Below are 23,026 nucleotides of genomic sequence, written 5' to 3'. Positions count from 1 at the left end.
AATTTATATATAAAATTTACCTTTATAAAACAAATTGATGATCAAGTGCATTTAACAGAAAAGTTCAACTTCTTAGGAAGAAACATCTAAGCTGAATACAGAAAACTTCTTAAACATATGATGTAATGGTATACATTTTAAATAACTAAAAACCAATCAAGTCTACTGTGTCTAGTCTTGACTTTGTAAGCCTCTGTTAATTAACCTCTTTTCTAGTTAGACAATAGGACACCTTTTTTTGTCATTGTTACAGATGATCCACCCAAAATAACTTATATATTTGAAAAATACTGCATTTATGAAGAATGCTAGATGAAGTATCCTGACAATTATTTTTGCTTTAAAAATTGTTTATATTTTAACTAGTCTAATATAATATTATTAATTAAACTGCAAATTAGGCAAATGTCATGCTAGTGATTTGCTTAACAGAATTCAAACTGAAATATAAAAGTTGGTTCACAATAGGAAGTAAAATTTACAGTACACAGTTGGATATTTATTATTTTATTTTATTTAATTTTTTTATTTATTTAAAGGCAATACACACACACACACACACACACACAAACACACACACACATATATATGCTGAAGAAAAGATTTTTTTGTTTATTTCAACTGCTCTACATTTCCTCTGAGGTGATGTTCTGTCCTTTTTGTCAAGGAAATTTGGAGAGCTGGATGTTTTCTGATGCACTCTGCCATCTTCCCTCCATGTATTCTTAATTCTATCTCTTGGAGAAGATAATTAGAAATGATGTTGGAATGTAGTTTATTTATATCTCTATTCCTTTTCTGGTCATTTGGAACCTTTATAGTAAAATTCAATGAGGTTAAATTATTTACTTCTTATATATGAAAATATTGTCAGTACTCTTATGACTGTGATCATTATTTGGGTTTGAAAAAAAAAGATTTGGACAGAGGTATAAATGATGGACTGATTCTAAAATAAATAAAACTGTGTAGGGGGAGATAAAAAGGAGTGATTATCTCATAAAATGACCCATAAAAGAAAAATAAAAAATTGATATAGAAGAAGCTAGTGGGGAGAAAAGCAGGTAGTCTTGAAACCTTACTCTCATCAGGAATGACTTAAAGAAGGAAAAACATATACATATATATGTATATATAATGGTATAAAATACCTCTCTAAATACTGAAAGAAATAAGAAAGAGAATAAGATTGGGATGGGAGAAGACAAGGAAGGAACTCTTGGGGTGGATAGATTAAGGAATAGGAGGGCAAAGTAGTACATAGAACAGAGGAGTGAAAAGGGATAGAAATAGGGTAAGTATAGTAAGGAAAAATAGGAAGGAAGAAAATAAGTAACTTACAATGTGAATGGGATGAATTTGTTCATAAAGCAGAAATAGGCAGCAGATTAAAAATATTAGTTCAATAATATATTGCTTTCAGGAAGTACAATAAAATGGAAGATACACACAAATACAAAATAAGGGTCATGAGCAGAATTTACAGCAATATTATTTAATATTGCTTTAGACCATTTAAAATACCAGGCAGTATAAAATAGTATACCTGCCAAAACAGACACAGGAACTCTTTGAACATGAATATATAAAAAAAAAAAAAACTGTTTAAATAAAGTCAGATCTAAGTAACTGAAATAATGTTTATTGTTCATGAGTAGGTAAAGCCAATGCAATAAAAAAAAAAACTTTACCTAATTAATGCATTTGTTCAATGCCATGCCAATTAAATTATTTTTTAAAATTATTTCTAACTCTGAGTTAGAAAATAATGAAGTTCATTTGGAAGAACAAAAGATCAGGGACTACAAAGAAACTGGAGGGGGGGAAGAGGAATATTCAGCAGATTCAGCAGTTATCAGACCTTAAAAGTTAAAGGCACAGTTGAAATACAAATGAACAATTTTGATTATTTTAAATTAAAATGTTTTGTATAAATAGAATAGATGTAGTCAAAAACAGAGGGAATGAAAAAATTGGGAGGGGGGAAGTTCATGGATTTATAGGATGTGTGATGGTTAAAATATTGCTGTCATGTAGAAAATGATGAGCTGTTTGATTTAGAAAAACATTGGAAGACTTGGACTTTTGAGGAAAGATGCTATTCACCTTAAGAGAAAATGTGACAGATGGAAATAAGTATAGTCAGTCTTACATATATGTGTGTGAGTGGATATATGTGTCTGTTCATACATATCTATCTATATGTATGTAGAGAGAGATATACATATAGATATAGATAATTATAGTCTTCTTTACGGCAGGAATGGGGGTTTAGGGGAGGAAAACTTAAAATAAATTAAAAAGTGTACAGTAGAGAGCAAAAGAAAACCCACAAGAAAGAAAAAAAAAAAAAAAAGCTGAGCAGCTTGGAAACAATGTGTAGTATTCTTATATAGGTTTTCTTAAAATGGAAATTTCTTGCTTTATATTGAATCATCACATGTTCTGCTGTATACATGGCATGTTTTTTTTTTCTTTTCTTGTTTTGTATTTAAGTTTAAAATAAATAAAAAATTTTACACACACATATCCCAGAAAAAAAAAAAAAGAAAACATTAATGCACACAGGGCAAAGAAGTATAAGAGCTCATACTTAAAGCATGTAGTGGATTGTTTGTATAAATAGATATACATATACATATACATATATATATATATATATATTTAAGAAGCTGAGTTCTAAAGTTTATCCCTAAGATGCAATAGAATATGCACAATTTTCCAAATTGTCTAACATTGAGCTGATTCAGAAAACCATGAGGGCTCCATTTCCCCATTCTTCTCCATTATAAGCGTGTGAGATCTTCGCTGGGGTCACTAGGACTCTCTTCTACCACAGTCTTTTTGTCTGGTTCTGTTTCTCTTTGCAGTTTCAAAGTAGAATTGATTCTCCCAGGGCTGTAGGCATTCCTTTTGAGATCTGTGCAGAAAAGATAAGTCAAATGGTTGGTTACACAAGAGCCTGGAAGGCAAGCTACCTAGATATTCACCTAGCAAAGTCAGGCTTCCTCAAGCGATAAAGACTCCTCCTCTAGGAATCAGTCCAAATCCACAAACTTAAGAAGCCCAATTTCATCGTGATTCTCGACCACAGTCACCAAGCTCATATGTCCTTGCCCTGATTCACCCAAGAGGATTCTGAGACTTTGCTTTCTCAAGGATAGCGAAGGAAAAAAAAATTGTTTGATACCTACTGCCCTTAAACAGTTAGGATGGTTATAATTTTAAAAAGACATCATTCAATGACATCTTTAGATGGCAAAACCAAGAATTTGAACCCAAACTGAACTTAGGGAAAATAACAATTGCAACTTGTTATTTGCTAATGGGGTTTTTCCCAAAAAATAAGAGACAATTATTAATAGCATCCATAATAGTTCTCCAACTTGCAGCTTTAGGGAGTAAGATGTCAGTCACTTCACAAAGGATTGCTATCCAGAATGTATCATAGAGATTTGAATTATGGTCTTCCTGGCTCTTGGACAAGCTTCCCTAAGCTGTGTTATCACATAGTAATAGGACAAATTGGCATATTTCAACCAGTAAAACTTTTTTTGGTTGGTTGTTGTCCTTCATTTTCAGAGAGAACCAAAATTTGGAGAGCTGGATGTTTTCTGATGCACTCTGCCATCTTCCCTCCATGTATTCTTAATTCTGATGTCTTGGAGAAGATAATTAGAAATGATGTTGGAATGTAGTTTATGTATATGTGTTCCTTTGCTAGTCATTTGGAACCTTTATAGTAAAATCTTGTGAGAGAAGTAATGAAAATTATTCTTCCTTCTTATAGATAAAAGGAAAACTGAGGCTAGGAGAATTTAGATGATTTGTCTTAAGTCACCCAGATCTCTTGATTCAAAGGTCTAAGATTTTTCTCTACTACAGCACATGCAAAAACCAGTTTATTGGGGGCAAATATAGCTGAAATTTAGAAAACTTAAAGGTACCATTTGGATGGTCACAGTTCTGTTGACTTCTTTTGTTTAAAACAAAAGTATAGTTTCATTTTCTGAAAATATCCATTAAAGTCAAAGTGCCTAGATTACTGGCTAATATGAGTCTTTTGGGTTATCAATTAAGATGTTACTAGGATATTGAAAACAACAGATTGTGCCTAGAGACCTAGAAAGTTAGATAATTATTCAACATTTCAGGACCATGAAAAAAAAATCCCCAAACATAAATTGGGAGATGAAATGGGATAATAGAGAAAATAATTTCTTTTGCTTTGATTAATTTTGACCAGTGGTCTTCAGGGACCAAGTTTCATAAGTCAATGGCTTAATTCTCTATTGGATCATATATAACCCAATGTCCTCAGTTTCTGGAGAATGACCTGGCTAGTTTCAAAATGAAGTAGGTTTCAAATGTCTAATTACCAAGAGACAGTATGATCTGGCACTCAAGGTACCAATATAAAAGCACATGACCTTAGTCCAATCCTTTCCACTAAAGTCAATGTTTGATACCTGTGCTAGCCCCAACTCACAGTCTCCCAGTGATTCATATCTACCATTGCATCTTTATTATTTTTTGACATTTGCTTGAAGTTAATCGAGGACTAAAACATTTTACATCCTTTGGAATGAGTACATTTGACCAAGAGCTCCTGGTAAGAAAGCTCTCTCTACATATGCATACCAGCAACTATTCTGAAACTTAGAATTTTAAACAGTTCTCTGGGGCAAAAAGAGGTAAAGTCCCTTGTCCAAAATCACACAACCATATATGTCAGAGGCTAGATTTGAACTCAGCTTTTCTGAACATCAGGTTAGCTAGCTTTCTATATATTATAATATACTGTCTATCTTGTTAATTTTTAGAATGAACGAATGAAAAAACATTCATTAAAAGCATTTTTTTAAAAACACAGGTGCTGAGCACAAGTACAAGAGTAGACTTTGTTTATTCTTTTCTAGCTAGACCAGAAATGATCCTTTGGGCTTATAAATTTACCCCTAAATTTATACTACATTGAGGTAAAAAGAAAGATCATTTCGGGGAAGGGTAAGTCACATTACTATAAGCAGTAAAAAGTTCTTCAGAACTAATGCTAACTATGTCTCTACTGGGTCTGTATCCCAATAGATCATAAAAGAGGGAAAAGGACCACATGTGCAAAAATGTTTGTAGCAGTTCTTTTTATAGTGGCAAGAAACTGGAAACTGAGTGGATGACCATTAAGTTGACTGATTAAGTTATGGCATCTGAATGTAATGTAATATTATTGTTCTGTAAGAAATAATGGGCAGTCTGATTTCAGAAAACCCTGGAAAGACTTACACGAATTGATGCTAAAGAAAGAAAACCAAGAAAACATAGTACACAATGGTGATTTAAGGCAATTCCAAAAGATGGAAAGTGCCATCCTCATCCAGACAGATAACTATGAAGACTGAGTATGAATCAGACACAGTATTTTCACTTTTTTGTTGTTGTTTATTTGCTTGTGTTTTTTTTTTCTTCCTCATGATTTTTTCTCTTTTAATCTGATTTTCCTTGATGAATATGAAAATATGTTTAGAATAATTGCACATGTTTAACCTATATCAGATTGTTTGCTATCTTGGGGAGGATGGAGGTGGGAGAGAGGGTGAAAAATTCGGAATACAAGGTTTTGCAAAGATGAATGTTGAAAACTATCTTTGCATTTATTGGAAAAAATAAAATATTATTAAAAAAAAAGAAAAGTTCCTCAAAATGGGAAAATAATACCTTATTTTTTAAGTAATGTTTTAGTTACTGGACTGGAGCACAGTGATTCAAAGTAATAGCATTGTTCTTGGAATGAAGGAAAATCTTAAGACAGCACTCTCTAATCTGAATGAAGTCTTTAGGGGGGATTCCTTCAGCTGCTTGCTTTTATGTTAGAAGTAATTGTATTAGTAACCATGTAGGTCCCACTGGAAACAGTCACACATCAACTCCAAAGAAAAAAGAAATAATAGAATGTGTGTTTAAAGTGACAGGTTGATATATTGAATAGTGGAGCACTTTGACTTGACAGATACTGTTTCTTTTGGACCCCATTACCATTAGCCCTTCCAAAACACCCCCAAAGTGTCTGACAGGTAAATAAGGAACTATTTAGGGAAATCCCAGACAATACAACCCAGTGACCAGAAAATCAATAAGGAGAAGAAAAATTATAAGTAACAGAATAGACTTAGGAAGAAAGTTACAGACTAGCTCTTGAGTCAGATTCTCACCCTGTTAGTCTGTGGGAATTATCCTTCAAAAATTACATAGGATGAGCATCTAACATGATGTTACTTGATCACAGATTGACAGAAATTAAAGTCAATCACTAGTTTTTCATCCTTTTTGAGTCTTCGAAGTTTTATCTTAATGAGATAAAAATCTGATTGTAATTTTTCCACTTAATTCCAGCCACTCTGAATGCTGTTCTAAGAGATAATTGTTTAGAGAAAAATAAAATCATTTGGGATCATACCAGGGAGTTTGAGCTTCCTACAACAGGAATTGCAACGATGCTTTGCAATGAAGTTTCTAATTGCATCTTCCCCTAAATTTGCCGGTCCAAACACCATCCCTCTTGATCTAGAGGAAATATCAGAATATCAATTAGATCACAGTTAAGAAAAAGGAGCCCGACTTGGATTCTCTAAGATACCTAACAGTCTCCCATAGTAACCCAGTAAAATTGTGCGAGCCAACAAAGAACAGAGAACTTTTAGAAGAGAAGTAACAATGTTAGGTTTGCACATTTAAAATTCAAATGCACTTAAATCCTTGTACTCAACTCTATGGACTACTGTGAAATTCATTTCCACGATAATCTGATCGAAGAGAGAATTTTCTATGCACAACAGTAAAACAAAATACTGAGAGCCCCTTTTGAATGCTTGGGAGAGAAAGGAATGACATTCATTACAGGGTGTTCATCCAGAGTACCCAACAGATAATCTGCAAAATAAAATTAGTTTTGACATTAGAACACACCTACTAACTGAACTCACATGCAGTATTTCAAATTTAAATACAATTTCCAAAACATGAGTGCTATCATCTCAAAGAAATACACGACAAAGGGCTGTAAGAACTCTATGAACATGTGATTCTGAAAGCTGCCTTCCACTGTACAAACCTCTACAACTAGTCTCCTTCTAGGGAATGTATTACTTCTCCTAGCTCACTGGAAGAAAGAAACCACACATTCTAATTGTAGTGACAAAATAATAAATAGAATATGGATATATTAAGCATGTTTAAGGAGCACCACATAATTACAACAGATTCTTAATGTAGTTTCTACGATCAATATTCATTAATTATAACACCACATGACCATTATTCTTTAAAAATTTAATTGATGCTCTAGACATCCCAGAACACAAAACACCAGAAACCCTTCCAAAGAAACTCTATGAAAACTAATATTTTATTTTAATGACATGCAGAGTAGAAAAACACATTTTAAAAATCTGAACTCAATTATGGTTCTTAAATGCCAAGGCCTGAGGAAAAAAAAAAAAAAAGAGGCAGGAGAAAATCAAAATATAACAAAAGGAAACAATAAACTTCACTTCTAAGGAATGTGGTTAAAAAAAAAAAAAGACAGTGTAAAAATGGGCTTTTCTTCCCGTCTGAGTATTGAAGCATTTATCTCAATTTCCACTTCCTTTTGGCAGAACAACAGCAGCTGCTCTGAAGATGTGCCAAACTCAGATTAAGGGTTGATGTCAATTTCATCTCGGATTGCCTCCATGCTCCAAGGGAAGGAGGTAGAGGAAATCCCTTGGGGATTCAGAGCTAACAAACACCTAGGATTAACTTTCTTGGTCACTCAACCCTCATTTACAAAGTCCAGCTCTGATAGTATTTACAAAGCTGCATAAATTAGCTCTTCTTAACCATCTTTCTCTATCTCTCTATAATAAAATACTTGTTGAGGGGAGAAGAGGGGAAAAGAAGAAGGAAGAAAAGAAGGAAGGAAAACTAAGAAAGGAAGAGTAAGAAAGGAAGAGAAAAGAAAGGAGGGAAGAGAGGAAGGAAAGGAGAAATACAGGAAGGAAAAAAGGAAAGGAGGGAGGGAAAGAGGGAGAAAGGAAAGAGAGAAAGGAAGGAAGAAGAAACGGGAGGAAGAAAAGGAGGAGGAAAGGGGAGAAGGGAAGGAAACAGCAGAATTATTCTATATTTATGATTATATATCATAATGCCTAAGAAACAAAAACTTAAAAGTGAACTTTTAGTTTCAGAAACTGAATAGTTCTTTTCTGTTTATCTCTTCAGCATGACCCAAATGCAATATATGACTAGAAAAATATTTCTGGGTACAGAGTAATACTTCTAAAAAAGTGACACTATTTCTCAGAATTAAAAAGGTGTGGCCAAACATGTTAATATTTTCCCCACAATTTTGAAAGAAAATACATGTAATGCCTCAGAACTCTAATGTAAAATAAATCTGAGGGATTAAATCACTTCCTGGGGATGTGTGTTTAAGTGGGCATTGGATTACATGTGATTTTTAAAGAGCTTTTCACTTGCATTCTGCAACATGTCTATGGCCTCACAGTCTCAGATAAAGAAGTAGAAAAAAACCTACCACTCCTCGAGACTTGCTATTTTTCATATTCCTCCTAACATATGAAAAGCAGGTGGTAGTTTTGTTCCACGTGCAAGTGAGCGTTAATTAGTGCCAGCTATACATAGCCTTCCTAAAGAACATCTATATCATCGCTTCATATTTGTCAAATGTCAAAAATGAACGAAGCACACAAAAGATACATTTGCTAGTTACCAATATCACAAATTGGAGATAAACAGTGTGAACTTAGCTATACCACCCAGGAAGGTGATCTACCCAGTTAATACAAATAGCCAGACCATGTTCTTTTTATATAAGGTATTTCCTGATCACCACATATAACTAGCTATTAGCACTCTAAAAATCAAGATGATTACTTTCTATTACTACTTTGACTATGCACATTTATTTTTCTTTGTCCAGTTTGTCATTTCTGTCTTTGTACTGACCCACTCCCAGCACCCTTGTACCTTCTATTTTAGTTCTGTCTCTATGCAAACCTTTGATTTCATCAGATTAAGAAAATCTTGATAAAGAAATTCTCTCCACCTTGTAGACTGGCTATCCCCTTACAATTTATAGTCTTAGATGCTTAAGACACAGAGATTAAATGATTTACTTATTCACAGATACTAGACTTACTTGCCCATAATCATTTTGCTAGAATAAGTCAAGGACAAAACTTGGTGAATATAAGTCATGCTGACATCAAGACAAGCTTTTCTTTTAGTTTTCTATATTGCTTTTTACATATACACTTTTTGGGGAGAACTAAATTTCAATGTTATAATGGAGCTCTTCAATAGAGAAATTCTCTCTATCAATATAGATCATCACCAGGCTTTATAACTTATCATCTTAGAGAACTGCCTGAGGCAATTTTTAAGTGACTTGACCAGGATCACAGTGTCAAAAGCAGGTTTTGAACCTGGACTTTCTTTTCCAAGGCCAGCCCTCTAATCCACTGCATAACACTGCCTGATGCACATAGAATAAATATCAAACTGAATGGAATTATGAGGCAAAAGGAGATAGAGTGGATAACCTATTAATAAAAAAAAGATAGTTTAAGGTCTGAATTGTCAAAATAGTTATTCTATAGTCAGTCACATTCAATGGAACGCTTCATCCATTTTCCATTTCATGTTGCCTTTGAAGACAGACATATAGGTAGATAAATCAGAGAGAAGTACTTCTAAATCTGGGCCATACTGCTCTTCCATGGAAAAAAACAAAACAAAACAAAACAAAACCTGTGTTCCGTGAAGGAAAAAAAATATTGGGCCTATTGATCCAGTAGACACAGAATGGATGTTGGATAATCTCCTTGACTGCCAATAAAAAGCCAGAATGCCAGATGACAGTTTCTAGGAGTAAAATGCTCCACTGCTGATCCCACCTAAAACTTTCTACAAGCTCTAGGACAATCTTTCAATTATTCTCTGACCAGTCCAGCCCTACAGAAAATTCTAGAAGATAAAAATATAAATTTTTTTTTAAAAAAAGAACAATATGGAAGCTAAAATTTGATTAACTAGTGGCCAAAGTACCTAATTGATCAAAGTCGCAAAATAATTTTACTATATCACCAAAAAGGTAATATGCATACCATAAGACAACTGTTTCCTATTTTTGCTCAAATCCAAGTTATGGGTACATAAAAAAGAGCACAACTTTTTCTCAGTCCTGCACTGACTAAAAGCAATGAAATTTATCTGTACTCTCCTCAAGAACATAATGTGGGCCCTGGAATAAATTCTATGGTCTTTAAATTTTTTTCTAAGGAATTTAGGATGGGACAGAATGTGTGTATATGTATGTGTGTGCACACACACTGTGTGTGTTTTAATGTGGCTGAGTTTGATTTTAGGAATATTTTTTTGATTGGAAAAACTCAAATTTAAGTTCCACTTTGGACACATATTGTTCCACTTTGGATACATAGCTTCTTTAAGTTTGGCCAAATCATGTAATTTCTCAGTTGCCCAGGCAAACTTGGCTATAAGTTGCAAAGCAGATGCCAATCTACTATGACAGACTTTTTTCATCAATGTTCTTTACACTAACAAAATCACAGGTATAGATACCACCTCTTTTATTCAGTGGAAGGTAAAAATGCAAAGAAGAGTTGGGCTCTGAACAGGAATAGAGGTAACCACATCCATAAGATCAGTATATAGTTTTCCTACCCATCACCCTATCACTTTGTAAAGCATTTTATTGTAAGATATGAGACTGAAAAGCTTACATGGGGGTTGTGACATTGAAAGAAATTAAGATTGTAAAGGGTCTGACCTCATCAAAATAAAAGTATTGCAAGAATACAGACTGTTATGAGTTAAGTATTCCTCTCTCACTCACCCTGCCATATCATATTTATTACTATGTCTTCATCCCTGCCAAAACTAGCAACTACTACAATCTCAGGATTTGTTAAATGACAACAGAGAAATCAAAAGAAACTTACTGTTTGTCTTGAGGTTTAATAACAGATGGATCTGTCAGATTTTCTCCAACACCTCCAAAAAAAGATACAAAATACATTAGCTAAATGAAGCTTTTCATTTTTACCCAAAATTCTTCAAAATAAAATTGGCTTATTTCTAGTTTTTCATCAGGAAGTAGAGTCAGAAGACCAGAGACATGTACTACCTGTGTGAGAGTATGCAAATCATTTAACACTGGGATCCTTGATGATTTCTTCATTACTAAAAATGGACACAAAAAGAGCATCTTTTTCAAAGGGCAGTTAGAAGATTTAAATGAGATAATCATTGTAAAGTACTAAACTTCAGCTATAATAATTTTCCTTCCAAATGCATATGTCCCACTCCCAATTAAGAGAAAAGAAAAAAGATGCTATGACAAATTTATAGGGAGGGACCTGGGTCTGAATTTTGCCTCTGTCATTTTTTGTGTGACTTACTTCAACAATCTTACTGGGCTTCCCTTTCTTCATGTGAAAATGAAAGGGTTGGACTAAATAATATCCAAAGTCTTTTCAAACTCCAGATCTATGATGCCTAACCCTTTCCCTTCATGCTTTACCTCCTTACCCTGCCCTAAACACACACAGACATGCATATGCACACACTCCCCAGTAAACTTATTTTTCCTTAATGAATGCAGAACATGTAGTTCTCCTACAGGGGCAGCTAGATGGCTCAGGAGATAAAGAATGTTGGGCCTAAAGTCAGAAAAACTCATCTTCCTGAGTCCAAATCTGGCCTCAGACATTTACTATCTGTGGGACCCTGGGTCACTTAACTCTATTTGCCTCAGTTTCCTCATCTGTAAAATAAGCTGGAGAACAAAATGGCAAACCACTTTATTATCTTTGCCAAGAAAACTCTCAATGGGGTCATGAAGAGTTAGACAAGACAAAACCATAAACCTCTCATATCTCAGGAGAAGAGATCATATATATGCCTTAGTTATAGATAGGATACAGGTAAAAAAATCATAATTAATCAGAGTAGGAAAAATAATCATCCTGCTATTGTAAAGAACAATTAGAACAATTAGACAATTGGAACAATTGTTTACACGGGTCAAATGAGAATGGAACATTTCTAAGAAGTGCAAATGTACCATAAAATCAGGGCTGAAAAAGTCTAATCTAGTCCAACTCTGCTATTTTACCAGTGTGGACACTAATTCTGAGAGATGAAGTGATTTTTCTCCAGATCACATAAATGACAGAGATGAGATTTGAAACTAAGTGCTCTGATTTAAGAAACAATACATTTTCTACTATACTACTTAGAGTCTAATACTGAGAAGGCATTATTCTGTAGGGTAATTATACTATCCCTAGCTTAATTCTTAGAATTCTGTTAATATCTTACTTAGAATAGGAGCTTTTCCTTTTTCAAAAGTGAGCAACTTTATAGAAAGAGTTAGTGAAAAGCAACATGAATTTTTTTTCACATAAAGCTAGGTTTGTTTACTTCATAGAAAAAGCAACACAATTAGTCTGCTTTTTAAAAAGTTATTTTCTGCTAGATTCTGCATTTAAAAGTATACTTATATATTTAAAAGGAAACAAAAGAAATACTTTTTTTGGATTCTGTATTTAAAGGAACAAACAATCTCCCTTAGACAGTTACTGCCTCACTTTGTATATTGATTAGGAAAGGTGGAATAGGGATTAGGAAGTCAAATCTTGAGGAATGACACAACTCAATATTCAAGGAAAGCAGGGAGGTATAGATTTCTCTAACTCAGTCTTTCTTGAGTGGACAAAAAAGACCCAGAGAAGTTTACTGATTTGATTAAAGTCACAGAAACTGGAGAGAACTGAACAGCCTTGATGCTGTCCTTTTAAACTTCTTGGATTAAAAAGAGAAAGAGAAGCTCTAGACTTCTAAAGTATAAATAACAAAATACTTTGATAGACTGTATGCAAGTATCATGATTATTGACATTTCAGGCTGCTGCATGTAATATATGGAAGGTTATACCTAAGGAAGCCGATCTAATCCAGTGTGCACTTATTAAGCACTTACTATGTGCTATCTGTATTACTGTACTAGGTGTTGAATGCCTGCAGCTTCTGGTACTTGGGCTCCCAGAAATGCAGGGCCAAATACTTCAGTGTGACTTGTGAGTCAGTTGTCAATCTAGTATGCTAGTATCTAAATTAGATAACAGGAACTGAGTGAGATCATGTGTAAGAAATTAAAAGCAAGTTATTGCTTGTTTAAAATCTCACTCCTTATCCTTTTATCTGTATTCTTTTACAGTTATATGGCTCATTAAAAAAGATTATTTTCTTACAGCCTACAAAATTATTAATAATAAGGGCATGATCATGAGATAACAAAGCACTACGCAAACCTTAAAGTATTTTATAAATGCTCACTTTTATTATTGTTGTTAATAATAATAATTGCTATTATTATTATTTGGAAAGTTCCAAATTGAAGGACAGTGCAACTTGGTGTAAAAAGTGCCACCTAGTGGCAATTCCTTCCAATCATAGCTAAACACCGCAAAGAATTAGTTACTCCTTCTCAAAAGTTGATATTAAGCAAGTTAAACATATTAAGAAAGAATGGCCTGCTATATTCAAATTCTATCTTAGTCAGAAACCTATTAGTTGTGTGATTTTTAGAAAGCCTGATCTTTCTGGATCTCAGTTTCTTTCTGTTTTTCTGAACTGAGTCTGGCAGGGGTAAATCAGAGAATGTCGTTTCAATTAGAGAAGAAAAGACCAGGATATATTCTATAAACCAAAGCTTCTTAAGATGTGGATCATGACCCCATATGGGGTCATGTAACTGAATATGGGAGTTGCAAAATTATGTGATTTACTATCAGTAAATGTTGGTTTTCTATACCTATTTTATATATCTAGATTCCTGGGATCACATAAAAAATATCTGGGGCAAAAAGGGATTGCAAATAGAAAAAGTTTAAGAAGCTCTACTCTAGTCCAATTCACTCATTTTATACATGAGAAAACTGTGGACAGAGAGTTTAAGTTACTAGCCTTCAGGTCACATAGGCACTATGTTCTAGAACCATAATTCAAACTTAGGTATCCTAATTCCAATTTCAGTGTATTTTTTTCCACAATACTATACTTATGATATAGAAATGACATCATAAATATAGAGGGAAATAGATTAACAAACCGGTATTATAATCTAGTCAACAAATTTTAAAATGGCTTAAGGTTGAATAACCACATCATTAAGTTAGTGTTAATATTGTGGTCCTATACAGCAGAAACAAAGAGTCAACAAATAGGTGAACTTCATTTCAGCATACTGAATAATGCTTTTCTCCTTCATAAGGTCACAGAATTAAAAGCAGAATGTTCCTTTGGGGTCATCTAATCCAGGTACACTGAGGTGCAGTGGTTCAGATTTATGAAAATAGAATGACAAAGCTAAAGTTGAATGGAACTTCAGGGCATCTTCTTCCAATCTCTTCATTTTATAGATTAGAAATCTGAGACTCAGGGAACCTTAAATAACTTCCTATGGTCACAAAGGAGAAGTAACAGAGCCAGGCTCTTCTGTTAAGTAGAACTAGAGAACTCTTACCTATATATCTCTGCATATATATTGCATGGAATGGAGGAAATGGATTGTTATTAAAAACTACTCCTAACCCATACTCATAAAAGTAAATTATGAATCTCACTGATAGAATACAACCTCGTTGACAGCAAGGACTATTTCAACATTTTTTCTTTTTCTTTTTTCTTTTTTCTCCACAGCACAGGATTAGGACCTGTCTCATAACAAGACAAAAAGTACTTGTAAACCAATTGAAAGGCAATATGTATAATAAAGTGCTGAGCTTGGAATCAGGAAGATCCGAGTTCAAATTTCCCCTCAGATACTAACTAGCAATGTGACTGTAGATAAGTGACTTGACTGCTCTGGAGCTCAATATCTTTATATGTAAAACTAAAGGGTTTATACTTGATGATTTCCAAGGTTCCTTACAGAGCTAAATCTATGATTGTATGAGTGAACAACATCAAGTACATTTCCATTGGAAACTGAATCATAAATTCTAATCCTGATTACCACAGTCTTTCAATAAACCTGTCTAGGTTAAGTTTCTTCTCCTGCTTATAAGAAAAAAAATCACTGACCTATTCAGAAGAGTACTGTGTGAAAGAACAAATTAATAACCACAAAGTACTTTGAAAATAAAATGAGCTATATAAATGCTAAGTACTAGTGTTATTTGAAATGCAATTGTTTTAATTCCCATTTTGGAGCATGCTAAGCTTCTGATGTTGGATCACAAGTGTAATCGGAATGATTCAGACCCTCATTTATTTGATTTTTAAATGCAAAAATGCTGGAAACTGCAGGATATTTTAATCAGGATGGAGTCACAGAAACAGATCATTAACTTTGGTAAGCTAGTCCTTGTGGATTCCAGCTTTTCACAGTTGGGCATGATTATACAATATCTGACTGGCTTGTACAAGAAGTCAGAAGATGAAACTATCAGAACTTCATTCTCCTTTCTCACTCATTCTACCCTTCTTACTTCCTTGCAAAGCAGCAGGCATTCCTTACTCCATCAATGTACTCCACACTAAGACAGCTAGGAGATCCTTGTGGCTTGCCAATGGATGTAATCACCCTGAAGCACCCTAATCGGACTTAAGACTGTGATTAAGTACAGTAGGTCTTTAATAAATATTTGTTGATTTTACTTCACCAGAATTCCCATGTGGCAATAGGTCAACAATCTTACAACTAGATTTCTGTACAAGTAGAACAAACACTGAACCAAGATCATCTGAAGAACTTTAATGGATTTGAAAATGAAAAATATTTCTTCAATTTTCCCCTCCTATAAAATTTGGAAGACTTACACATCAGTCTACATATTCATGCCTTACCAGAATGCCTAAAAGTTTTGGATGTATATCTCTGCTTCTTGGATGTTCAACTCTGCTGTTAATGTTTAACTATTACATTGAAGGCAATGTTTTGACAAAAATTATTTAGGATGGCTTAATTTGTTGTTGTTTTTAATTTTGAAATAGACTATTTCTACAAACATGATTGTCCAGTAAAAGAAAAACTTTTTTTTAAAAATTAGTTCTCTTTTCCTACTGCTATCATCATAGCAATTTGTTGTCTTTCATGTCGAGTTGGATTACTAAGAGACATGGAATCCCCAAACAGAAACAGTATTAAACAAAAACCTATTAAGTGGAATACAAAACACACTGAAGGGTCTTCATTAATTCCTTAAAGTTTTGTTTTATTTTGTTTCTTGGTGGTTGTTTCTTTTATTTTCTTTCTTCCTTCATTTTTTTTGTTGTTGTTTGTTCTGGTCCCAAGTACAAAGTATAAACACTCAAATACAGATGAAAATCATTAATCTCCCAAACTTGAGCTACAGAAAAGATGCCTCAGGCATTAGTTTTGGGAAGTCTGATAGATCAAATATTCCTTTAAAATTTGAATTAGTTTAATTGTTTTAACTACATTTATTTAGTATTTTTTGAGGCTGGAAGGTGTATCTCATTCTCATCAACAGTACCACTTTCAGTAAATATAATTACACATATGTTATTTGGACAGAATTGTGAGCACAAGGACTGCTCAGAATAAGATTTTCTAAGTCTTCTCAAGAACTATCAATAATAAATTGTCAGAATTGCTGTCTAATACCAGCTGTCTCTGACTATTATACTCCTAATATTCTCTAATAAAAGTGAAGCTGGAAAAAGTCATAAGTGAGCAAACAGCTCCAGAAAAACTATAATATGATTGGGATGCTTCAATAGATCATTCCCTGTTCATCTAGTGAAAATCTGAAGATATTGTATTATTTAAAAATAAAAAGCAAGTTTTCCATGAAGCATTTTAGTAGCGAGTAATGCTGGGGTCAGAAAACCTGGATTCAAATCTTAGAACAACTATGTATTACCTATATGACTATAGAGCAAATGAAGAAGTTGAAAACATATACTTTTCAGTTCCATGTAAGAAAAAAAATTCCTGATCATTAGAGCTATTAAAAATGCAATGGGCTACCTTGGTGATGGTACCAAACACTTGGGGAATTTTGAAACAAAAGTTTGATGACTTTGTCAGATGTATCATAAATATGAATCTTTTTCAAATGTGATCTGGACAAATTGATCTTTAATGTGCTTTTTTTCAATTTCCTCTCTCTGTTTCTTTTTGTTTCTCATCCGTAATATTAGGAAATTGTACTAGATAATCTCTAAGTGATCAATAAGCATTTATTAAGTCTATTACAAATGTGACATTATGCAAATCATTTCTCCTCCCTTTCTGCATGGGTCTCAATTTCCTCAAAAGGATTAGTCTACAATACCCCTAATCAAGCAATTAACAGGTATTAATGCAAGGTATGATGCTATATGTTGGTGATGCATGTACAAAGAATAAAACAATCCCTATTCACAAGAACCTTACATTCTAAACATCCCTTCTAGTTCTAAAATCATGAGTGGATGATACTTGCTATTAACATGTACAAGCATTTTTATTATAATCTGATTTTTCCTCTTCATAAGAAATTAAGAAAATCAAAAAGCAAACAAAAGGAATTAAAACAATGAACTACAAAGTTGGCAATCTCAAAATTCTGAAAATATCTCCCCTAAATCTCTACTGTACTTCTTCCCAATTATGAAAATGACATTGATGAGACCATAAAATTGGAAAGCTTGAGATGAAAACCATGCTTCATGCAGCACAAAATTGTAATGTCATGAAATGCAAATAAGTTAAGCATCAGTAAAAACAGTGTTGGAGCTAAGGTTGAAGGATTTGAGATACATAGTGCAATTATGCTACATATGACCTGTGAGAGGTAGGCTTTCTCATTTAGGCTCTTCGAATCTCATTTTCCTCACTATAAAATAAGAACTTTGGACTAAATGATCTCTCAGTTCCCTTTCAACTCTAATCTATGATATAATATAGTAATGCAGCTTATATAATGAGAAAGCATAGAATCTAAAATGGAGATGATATTATGAAGAAATTGTGTCCAGTTCTAGGGGCCATATTCTAGGAAAGAATAGTGACATACATCCAGAAGCATATCCTAAGAGAGATAGTAGAAGGGTGAAGAACTTTGAAAATCATAATGTATGTTATTGAAGAAACTATAGAGAAAAATTATGATTAGAGAAGGCATAATTATTGATCCTAAATAACTTGAGAGTTTTCATATATGAAAAGATTTGACTTATTTATCTTAGTTCCAAAGTACAAAAGTATCAGCCATGAGAAGAAGTTACAAATAGGTCATTTTCAGCTTCATGTAAAAAAAAAATTTTTCCTGATTATTAGAGCTGTTAAAATGGACTACTTTAGGGGCAGCTAGGTGGCGCAGTGGATAGAGCACCAGCCCTGAATTCAGGAGGGCCCGAGCTCAAATCTGGTCTCAGACACTTAACACTTCCTAGCTGTGTGACCCTGGGCAAGTCACTTAACCCCAGCCTCAAAAAAAAAAAAAAAAAAAAAAAAAAAAAAAAAAAAAAAAGGACTATTTTGGTGGTAAGTTACCAAAAGCTTGGGAATTTTGAAACAAAAGTTGGATGACTTTATCAGATAAGCCATAAATGCAATTCTTTTTCAAGTATGATCTGGACAAATTTATCTCTAATGTGCTTTTTTCAATACCCAAGATTTTAAGGTTCCAATTTAAAGAATATATAATCACTTTTATTTAGATCACTAAACATTCATGTAATCTTTCACACACACAAACTCACATACCTATACACATATGCATACGCACATACACATACATATACGTACTTGTGGAGTGAAATAAATGAATAGACAAAGACAGAGCATGATAGAGATAAAGACAGAGAAAGGAGCATAGTATAAGTGATAGTATTTGCTTTGAAATGGGTTTTTTAAAAGCATACAATGTCAGGCTATAACTATTAAAACTCTATAATAATGGTAATGATCACAAAAGAAGACTGGACTATTTTGGGGGGGTCAATTACTTATAACATTTGCAAGTACATAGAGATCAGAGCTTCACTTTTCAGAAACATTTCTGCAAGTCTCAAATATATCATAGTCCATTCTGCCAATTACCTTGCAAATCCAGAACAAGTAGTTCTCCTTGGGTATATTCATAAGTCCAGTGGGAAAAAGTCAACATCAGCTCCTCCAAGATGTTGCTGGGAGTTATTTCATCTCCATTGTTGTTGTTGTACTTGCGGAACTCACCAGTCATGTATTTCTCTATGGTCAACCACTGGTTTGCTGAATGGCAATATATTAAAAAGACCTCCAGGAATCTGTGGGGAAGGAGAAGGATATTGACCATCATGGAGCAATAGAAGGGAAGAAATAGGATTTCCGCCCTCCCCCCATCCATGGTGTAACACAGGTAAGATTGTTAAGAAGGTAGAAGATAACCCAAACAAGATAACTATTGTATCCAGAAGGACCAAGAACGAGAGTGGGGCATTATCTGAAGTACAACCCCTTTTCAATTTGAGGAAACCTTTTGTTCTTTACAAGTACTGTGCCCAACATTACTTGTCATGCTCTAAAAGTTTCTTATAAAAGTAGTAATAAAACTTTACAGTTAAGTCCTCAGTACCAAATTATGATCAGTCTTATTAAATGAATACAAGAACACTCCAGTGAAATAATAAAAGTGTTGTGAAATCTTGTAAAGTTCTCCGATTTTTGGTAATGGTAAAGTTATTCTTAAAACTTTCATAGTTTTTTTCTGAATAATATTGATACTCATGAGCCAACTTCCTAGATATCCAATATCTGCCTTTTTCTTCCTTCAGGTATCACCCACTAGTACTAGTACCTAGTAATAGGTAGTATTACTACCTAGTACAGATAAGCAACCTCTAAAAAAGTATAACAAATTAAGGCAATCTCTAGCATAATTTGCAGCTCAAGCACAATTTCACTGTGTCGGGGGTGGTTAATTCTGGGGCAGCATCTGCATGGAAATACCAGACTAGACCAACAGCATCTATTTACTAAAAGATGTCATAAGGCTAGAGTTGAAAGTGACCTCTGAACTCATCTACTGCAATCTCATTTTCTAAATAAGGGAACTGAGGCCCAGAATGGTTAAATAACTTTTACCAATATCAGAGGTCAGAAGAATCAGAATCAATATTTGAACTGTGCCTCAAAATGGGGTTCTTTCCCTTACACTATACTCCTTATTTTAGAGAGGTACTATATTCTATCTAAGCTAGAAAAAACTTGAAAACATGGGCTGGGGGGACATTTACCCAGAAACCTATTGAAAAATAATTTTGGATTACATTAAGCATAAGAAGAGCAGATCCTGTTTGGTCTGACAGAACTAACTACAGAGTTTTAAAAAAAAAAAAAAAAGTGTCTCACCTTGGTGTATAAGGAATAGCATGTGGCTTTATTTGGTTGAAGGTATAGATCAGCTTTTGAGCAGCTCTTTGTTGTTGGATCTCCTAAAAAAAAAAAAAACAGGATAAATTTAGCAAGAATGATTTATTAGGAATGCTAAAAAAAAATCTTCTGGCTAAACAATAATCAACTTAAATATATTAAAGCATTAAGTTGATATTTGTTAAATAAACATCACCTATAGCATATTGTTCAAAGAGCTTCCCTTAAATGTTTACTTCTAACCAACTATAAGGTTTTGTAATTTTTTTAAACTTTGCAACAAAGAAATTCAGACAGACTAGCCCTTTAAATTGGGAAAGATTTAACACTCCATCCCCCAACCTGTACATATTCAACATAGGATCATATCACATCAATATAGATTTAGATTTGGAGAAGACCTTAGAGACCATCTAGTCTAACCTTGTCATTTTATAGATGAGGAAGTTGAGGCAAAGAGAGATAAAGTTATTTGTCCAAAGCTACTTAAGTATTAAGTGGCAATGGTAACATTTGAATTCAGAGCAGCAGATTCCAAAACTAGGGCTCTATCCACTATGTCACACTTCCTCTCAGAATCCAGACTTACCCTGAGGCAGAGATGCAGTACAGTATCTTCTCCAAATAACTTGTGCCAAGTCTGTACCACTTCAGGAAGAAAAGACTTGACAATGAAGATCTGCCCTGGCTTGATCATTTCATCTTCAGACCATGTGCTTACTACTTTCATGGCTTTCCGGAGCCCTCCATCCATCTCCTCCCGGGATAAGACCTGAATCATGGCAGTTGTTCCACGCTGAGACCAGGAGGACATGCTTTTATCAAGGTTCAAAGGAGAACTCTCTTCTAGCTTGTAGATAGTTACTTCTTCTCCAGCTAGAGAAAGAGTGGAAAGAATGGGAAGGATGGGGGGAAGGGCAGAGGAAAACATTAAGATTACTGAATATCAAATCTATCCCAAAATACTTATAACAGTTTTGCTTAAGGAAATACAATCTTTAGAAAAGTTCCTAGGTCTTGACATTTTTCATTCAAAAGAATCTTCAGTAGAAACAAAAAAAAAAAAAAAAAAAAAAAAGAATTCACAAGTGGATAAAGGTTAGAATTATTTTCCAAAGCCAAATGTCTTATATATAATATGGCAAGGCAAAAAAAGAAAAAGGAAAGTAACTAAGATGGTCATTTGGGTGTAATATAATAATTATAAGGCCAAAGTTAAGTCCTCAGGACTCTACAGAAACCAAACATAATTCCAGAGAGTTAATGATGAAATATACCACTGATTTCCTGTCAGAAAGAGTATGAATTCAATATACAGAATAAGTCATATCAAAGTAGAAATTAGTTTTACTTGATTATACATATTTGTTACAAAGGTTTTATTTCTCATTTTTTTTCCTTTCTTAAAAGTGTGGGAAGAAATGAGAGGGAGAGAAAATAAATGCTTGCTAAGTGAAAAGAAAACTAAAAAAAAAAAAAAACAACTTTACAAAAATTAACTTCCACAGGCAATAACCACAATCCTAATTGCAGTCAGCCAAATGTCTCTACGAAGATACAAAATCCTTAGGGATCTGGGCTCAAAGTAACATATTACTACAACAAGAGAAACAATTCAAGTGTTTGTTCTCTCAACACTGATTTAGCAGCATGGTACAATAGATATATTCATATTATACTTAGAAAAAAATCAAAACATCAAGAAACAGTATACTTGACACCATTTTTGTTACCCTTTCGTTAAGGAAAATTGCATGTGACAACAGGACACAGTAATATTTTCACATACACACAAACACACACACAAAATGAGTCAGAAGTAAAATCTAATATGACCAAAAAGAAAAAAAGAAAAAGAAAGAAAACATTATTGGAAGCTAAACATTGCTGAATGATTTATAATAAGAATGAGTCTTTAGAATATATAGCTAAGAAAACATTTTTATTTTCATTTTTAGCTGTGAAAGTAGAATTTTAAACTTCCTCTGCTTAAATGGTATAAGAAGGTTTCAATTATTCTAATCTCAGATTACAATGTAAATTGAATAATTTTACTGAATATGAAAAAAAATCTAATTTGTTTAGGACAGCCCATTGTCAGAGTTGAGTGTCTCCTAAAAGAAATAATAAATAGTACAAGTGACATCTATCTATTCAACTGATGTTGCATTTTATAATCCTATTATATACTCCTTAACTTTAAAAGGGAATGCAATCTATACTGTCCATTTCTATATAAAGAACTGTCCCTCTGACTCATGTTCTCCTCAAATTTACTTCAATTCATAGAAGTAACCCTGGGTTCTTGATGAATCTGCAGAAGACTGCAATCTCTGATCCATTCATCCAAGCCAGAAAGCTTTGTGGTATTGGCCAAACTAGAAATGGATTATCATGAGGTCATGGGACCAGAGAGCTAAAGCTAGACAGGATCTCTTTAGAAGCCCATCTAGTTCAATCTAATTATTTTACAGAGAAATAAGAAGACTTGCTCAACATCACTTAGGTAGTAAGTACCAAAGGGAGAATTTGAACCCATATCCTAAGAATACAGAACTAATGCTGCTACTCCCCTATATGA

General features: G+C 33.6%; 1 protein-coding gene across 1 annotated transcript in view; it reads right to left on the bottom strand.

Annotated features, from left to right (window-relative positions):
- Nucleotides 1-589: 589 nt before the first annotated feature.
- TRPM6 (transient receptor potential cation channel subfamily M member 6) overlaps nucleotides 590-23,026 on the bottom strand; it is a 154,645-nt gene continuing 132,208 nt past the window's right edge. Inside the window, 6 exon segments of the mRNA XM_074281417.1 lie at nucleotides 590-2,920; nucleotides 6,455-6,561; nucleotides 11,019-11,070; nucleotides 19,135-19,340; nucleotides 20,425-20,507; nucleotides 21,035-21,321. Of these exon segments, the coding sequence (XP_074137518.1) occupies nucleotides 2,787-2,920; nucleotides 6,455-6,561; nucleotides 11,019-11,070; nucleotides 19,135-19,340; nucleotides 20,425-20,507; nucleotides 21,035-21,321 (869 nt within the window). The 3' untranslated portion in view covers nucleotides 590-2,786.

This window comes from Sminthopsis crassicaudata, chromosome 1 (genome assembly GCF_048593235.1).
Source record: "Sminthopsis crassicaudata isolate SCR6 chromosome 1, ASM4859323v1, whole genome shotgun sequence".
Taxonomy (NCBI): domain Eukaryota; kingdom Metazoa; phylum Chordata; class Mammalia; order Dasyuromorphia; family Dasyuridae; genus Sminthopsis; species Sminthopsis crassicaudata.
Note: the sequence above shows the minus strand (reverse complement) of the source record. Positions and strands in the feature narration are given on the sequence as shown.